The 6,000-nt window shown below is 37.9% G+C and overlaps 1 protein-coding gene across 3 annotated transcripts in view; it reads left to right on the plus strand.

Moving 5' to 3' along the window:
- Positions 1-3,637, plus strand: part of LOC127633408 (KAT8 regulatory NSL complex subunit 1-like) — a 38,372-nt gene extending 34,735 nt beyond the window's left edge. For all 3 annotated transcript variants that reach the window (XM_052112482.1, XM_052112481.1, XM_052112480.1), the window contains 4 exons: positions 1,214-1,274; positions 1,379-1,491; positions 1,780-2,038; positions 2,282-3,637. In XM_052112482.1, the coding sequence (XP_051968442.1) occupies positions 1,214-1,274; positions 1,379-1,491; positions 1,780-2,038; positions 2,282-2,431 (583 nt within the window). In that variant the 3' untranslated portion in view covers positions 2,432-3,637. The remainder of the gene's footprint in view (positions 1-1,213; positions 1,275-1,378; positions 1,492-1,779; positions 2,039-2,281) is intronic.
- Positions 3,638-6,000: the final 2,363 nt, after the last annotated feature.

Genomic DNA, 6,000 nt, shown 5'->3' on the forward strand with positions numbered 1-6,000 from the left:
TCCTGCAGCAAAGCACCCCAAAACATGATGCTGCAATTTTTATTTCATTAGACCAGAGGACATTTCTCCAAAAAGTAAGATCTTTGTCCCCATGTGCAAACTGTGGTCTGTCTTTTTAATGGCGGTTTTTGAACAGTGGCTTCTTCCATTCAGCATTTCAGGTAATTTCGATATAGTACTAATTTTACTGTGGATATAGATACTTGTCTACCTGTTTCATCCAGCATCTTCACAAGGCACTTTGCTGTTGTTCTGGGATTGATTTGCACTTTTAACAACAAACTACGTTCATCTCTAGGAAACTAAATGCGTCTCCTTCCTGAGCGGTATGATGGCTGCATGGTCCCGTGGCATTTATACATGCGTACTATTGTTTGTACAGATGAGCGTGGTATCTTCAGGCATTTAGAAATTGCTCCCAAGGATGAACCAAACAAATTTTTTTTCTGAGGTCTTGTCTGATTTAGTTTGATTTTCCCATGATGTCAAGCAAACAGGCACTGAGTTTTTAATGACTTCAATCTAAGTGTATGTAAACTTCTGACTTCAACTGTGTGTGTGTGTGTGTGTGTATATATATATATATATAAGGTTTTTTTGGAAAGGCAAGTTTTGTCAAGTGAAGTAACCCTAAGAAAACTTCTTGCTATTCATAATTTTAAAATGTATTATATTTCTAAATTAAGTATATATATATATATATATATATATATATATATATATATATATATATATATATATATATATATATATATATATATATATATATAGTTACCATGAAAAATATGTTTGGATGCTTTTTTAATAATAATAATTACATTTATCACATGTATTTAAGGTGCATTGAAAGTATTATAATAATGTTTACTTGGTACACAATTTGACCATTATAGTTGTTAAATCATCATTTTTGTAGGACGTGGTATTAATCATTTGTTTTAAAATGTATGAAAACAACAAGAATACAAAGATTGTATTTCTAAGAACTAAGTAAATATTTCTAAACACCTAAGTGTTTTAAAATAGACTTTTATTTATTATTGACGCACTTAGAAACCGAGTATTCCACAGATGCAAATGATCGAGCTTACCTTGTATTTACCCTGGAATACACCTTTAAATCGCTTGCATAAAAATGTAATATCCAAAACAAAATTTGATCCAATATCACCTCTAGAGCCTCACTCTTTTTAAAAAAACTATTTTTTCACAGTTGGAGGGAAGTGGACATTTGTGCCCAGCCGCTGGCAGAGGACGACGATAATAACATTCCGGTATAACGTTGATCTTTTTTTTTTCTCTCTCTCTCAAGGATCTAAACCATATCAGGATGTTGTTGATCCTCATTAGTGATGCCCCTCATGATTCACTTTTATAGGTGGAGGACCTTTCAGATGCTGTGTTCTCCAAACTACATCAGTCATATGAGGAGCATGAAAGCTCTCGCTGGAGATGGACTGCTCTTACACCCGCCAAGAGGAGCGGCAGCAGGTACATGCTCTAATCCAGTGGTCCTGATCTTCTGATGGGTCACAGACTTTAAAAATGGGCCGTAAATGAAATTATAAATGAAATAGTTCTGATCCAGGACACTAATTAGTCAATACAGCTTGCTAAAATGTATCTCCTGTTTTAAAATCCATTTTACTTCAGCAAAAACAAAAAAAAACTAAAAAGTTAGAAAATGATGTGTAAGCAAACCGCTGCCCTTATCGATCAGCTACTATGTCTTCCTGTTGTTACCAGGCAACATTTAAATATGAACCTGTCACTTTCTAGGTCCTATAAATCCTTGGATGGGCGAACAACACCATCCATAGCAGGAACGAACCCTTCCACACCCCAGCCCTCGTCCCCAGACACGGGTCACTTCCACCTGCTGCTGGACTACGGGCCCGTGCCGTCCCCCCTGAGCCCACCCAGCCCCGACACACCCTGCTCCCGTGACGCGCACACACCTTACACCAGAGACACACACAGACTGCCGTACAGCGAAGACACATGCGGATCCACTTCAGACTGCACCTTTGAAGAGAAGGTAAGCCAAAGCATACACCCTTATGCTCTCAGACCATTAACATCAACAGTGATGGTAATCAGAACACATAAGGTGCCATTCATATTGAACACATTTTTGTATCCTTCTGTGCTGTTTTTCAGTTGTTTTAGACCTGTGGTTCTCAGTGTGGGTCTGCGCCGTTCTCAAATCTCATTCACACATTCTTAAACTGTTTTTAAGATAGTCCTGCTGTTCTTTACACTCTCCATGTTTTCTTGGCAGACGGTCCAGCCTTGGGAATGTCGGAGTTTTCCCTTGCCTGAGGACCCGATAGTGGAGTCAGAGACAGACAGAGATCGGCCGAGTTTTCCTACAGGCCTCAGAGCCGCACATTGTAGGATGGAGTCAGAGAGTGACGCCTCCTCACCATGACTATAAACCTTTTTAAGCCCACCCACCTGCGGGAACGAACTTAAAACCACACCTCCTATGGCATTAACTGAAAAAAGAACTTGTACTAATCAAAACAAAATAAACATTCTGTCGGACTTCTGTTGTTTGATATTCAAACATCAGCCAGTTATTATTTTCACAGTTTTTAGTGAATATTACAGAACATAGAAAGCTAAACCTGTCTTTTCTCACTGATGAAAAATGTAAACGAGATGTATGAAAGTTGTTTCCATAAATGTTCTCATAGTCAGCTAAATATATCATTGGGGCTTAGTGTGGTATTCTAACCTGTCAGGTGAACACTATGTAGTGCACTGTGTAACAGACATAAAGAGGGGTTGACTAAAGGGTGCCTCTCTGTTGACTAGTTATATATGTATGCTTGTGTTGTGAAGTGACCAAAACCTGACAGAAATGCTTGCCCACATTATTTTAGTCATGTATTAAGCACCAAACAGAAATATTCTACTCTGATGAAAAGCACTTCACAGGGCGTCAGTATCTTTATACTTGATGTCTTTCTCTCTCTGCTCACTCTTCCTCCACCCTTCCTTCATTCTGTCTTTCCTTTTGAAATATTTTCTGACCAGCATATGGAGTATAGCTATGTTAATGATCATGACATCATGAATCACATGTCGAATGGAAAAATTAGTAGTATTAGTAGTACAAAAACCTGTTAAAGTCAAGCCTTTAGTATGCAGTATTGTAGCTCCTACACCTCAACTCTTAAATGTTTCAGACTAATTCTGCATCTTCTCTTGATTGTACTTTGTTATTCCTTTAAGGAGCTAGAGATTTCAATCAGGACCCCCCCCCCCCCACCCCCCACCCCACCCCCACCCTTCTCAGGTTATAGTTCTATGGAAACTTGTGTTGATATGATGTCTTTTTCCTTTCAGTTTGTCAATATATTTGACACTCTTTGTTTTGTTACCCCATATTAGTGTTCTGATTCAGCCCTGTTGCCCCTTTTGAAAATCTACTTGCTATGCAAACCAATATTGTTGTGGCCCTGTCCTTTTCCTTTTTGTACAATCACAATGTCTTTCTCTTCATAGCTACTTGAGACAGGTTTCATTGCAATTTGGACCGTTTCAGAACTTAACCTAAATCATTTGCTGAAAAAAAGAAAAACAAATAACTCCCTTTTGTAAATAGTATGATTAAAGTCAAATCATCTCTATCCAGTGTGTAAGTTGCATCACTGTTCACTGATGTCTTATTGATATTGCAAATATAGGGCCCTATTTTAAGAGTGCTACACGCCAAGTCAGTTGGCATCAAGTTTTAGTATTTTCGTTCAAGCAAACCGCTAATGGGCTGGGTTAAATGCAATTTAATTCTGAGGTTCTTCTCCGGTTATTGCAGTGTCTGTATGTGTCGCCAGTTCTACTCGACAAGCATGGAGCGGGATTCAAACCGGTGATTCCCGGCATGGGAGACAGACGTGCTAACTTGGCCGCTAGCCCCAGTCACTAGTGCGTGCCAGGAGGGTGAGGTTTACACACTGCACAGCTATCAAGTACCAGCTGCCTACCATTATTCTTGCAATGAACTAGAAGAATAGAAATAGAATAGAACTTCTTTTGTGCATTAACTGCGTCTTTGTTATATTGTACACCAGGCATGTTTCTAGTGACATGTTCCTTTTATACACATGGAAAATGAAGTTCTTGACAGTGATTGTATCAGACATTCGGGTTAGGCTATGGATCAAGTGATCAGGTTTATTTTTTACTTATGCACAGACTTCACTATCAGTTGAATTTGCTTTAATGAATTAATGAAACATGGACAATTCAACCAAGAATACTTCTACATACAATTCAGACTAAACAAAAATATAATTAAAATAAAGAAGTATTAAAAATAACCATCTCCCCAAATCCAAACATTTTACCCTATCCAACTATCACAAGCCCCTTTTGCAGTGATTTAACAGATGGAGAAATACCAATATAAATTGGATAATAAATACAATTGTAAATATAAACCATGACCTCTAGAAAGTTAAGCAAAAATCGTATACATTTTTGTTTCATAAAATCGCCACATTAGTTATTGTCAGGGACATAATTTGATGTTCCACAATATTTTCAGTTTGGACATGAACTTTATTACCATATGCGGGTGGAATTTCCAAACGGCAAATGCCGGAGCTGATTTTAGACTTTGCACTGAAAACCGATGTGCCTCTGAAACATCTTAGCGCAATGACCTATTTAACTGGAAAATAGTAAATTGTGCTTTTCTCCGCTTCATTAACATACAATACAACCAAGGTTTGTGCACAGACATCCACAGAGAGCGCAAACACTCCCACCCACATTAGATGTGACATTGTGCACGGCTGTTGAAATGGAGCCCACAATGCTATAAATGTTGGATGAGTACAGTATAGCAAGGTTGATTAACATTTGTGTCAACATGAAATTACATTTGAAAATCATTTGAGTTCTGTAGTGACTTATTTCCTAATGATACATGATATACAACAAGCAAAGAAATGTAGGGGTGTCCTTTATTTTATCAATCAGGAATTGATTGGAATGTGAAAAGTTACTGTTTCATACGAGAATAGAGCAGACCTGATGGTAGACTGCAGCTGATTGTAAAAGAATACTACTACTGTCCTATCAACATTATCACATGGGAAATTGACATGTTGCTTCCGAAAGTTCATGCACCCTGACATCCCCATGCTGATGAATTACTGACAAGTGCCATCCCCCATCAGATATATTTGCATTATTTAAACCAGGGGTGGGGAACCCTGCCACTGGAGGACCACTGTCCTAGTGCAGAATTTAGCTCAACACTAATCTGACAAACCTGCCCTTAAATTGTTCAAGTAATCAAGAACATGATTAGATTCCTCAGGTTTGTCTGATTAGGGTTGGAGCTAAACTCTGCAGGACAGTGGTCCTCCAGGAGCAGGGTTCCCCACCCTTGATTTAAACCATGACCACATTTCTCTTTAGCGTAGGCCTACTGCTACACCTCCGAAACACGGGTTCTGGCCCAGTGGGAACTAGGAATGCAATTTTCCAGATTCAATACAAGTTCAAGCTCAGTCAGCATTTGTGGCATAATGTTGCCACAAATTTTACCATTAAAATTAATTTCACCTCGTTCCTTCTTTTCTTTAAAAATAGCAAAAATCTAAGTTACAGTGAGGCACTTACAATGGAAGTGAATGGGGCCAATTTTTGCATAATTTAAAGACAGAAATGTGAACCTTATAATTGTATAAATGCACTTACATTAATTCTTCTGTTGAAACTCATGTCTTTTTAAATGATAATTTTTACAGTTGCTTTAGGGTTTGTTGTCATGGCAACGAACTTGTAAAATTGGCTATAACTTTACACAGAAAAAGGATAGAAAGTGATTTTATCACACTAAAATCATGTTTACACGCATATTGTTTGTCCTTTGGCTAATCTAAAAAAAAAGTGAATATTTTAATGTTTACGGATTGTCCCCCATTCACGTCCATTATAAGTGCCTCACTGTAACACAGATTTTAGCTTAAAAAAAAAAAA

Source organism: Xyrauchen texanus, chromosome 40 (genome assembly GCF_025860055.1).
Source record: "Xyrauchen texanus isolate HMW12.3.18 chromosome 40, RBS_HiC_50CHRs, whole genome shotgun sequence".
Lineage (NCBI taxonomy): Eukaryota > Metazoa > Chordata > Actinopteri > Cypriniformes > Catostomidae > Xyrauchen > Xyrauchen texanus.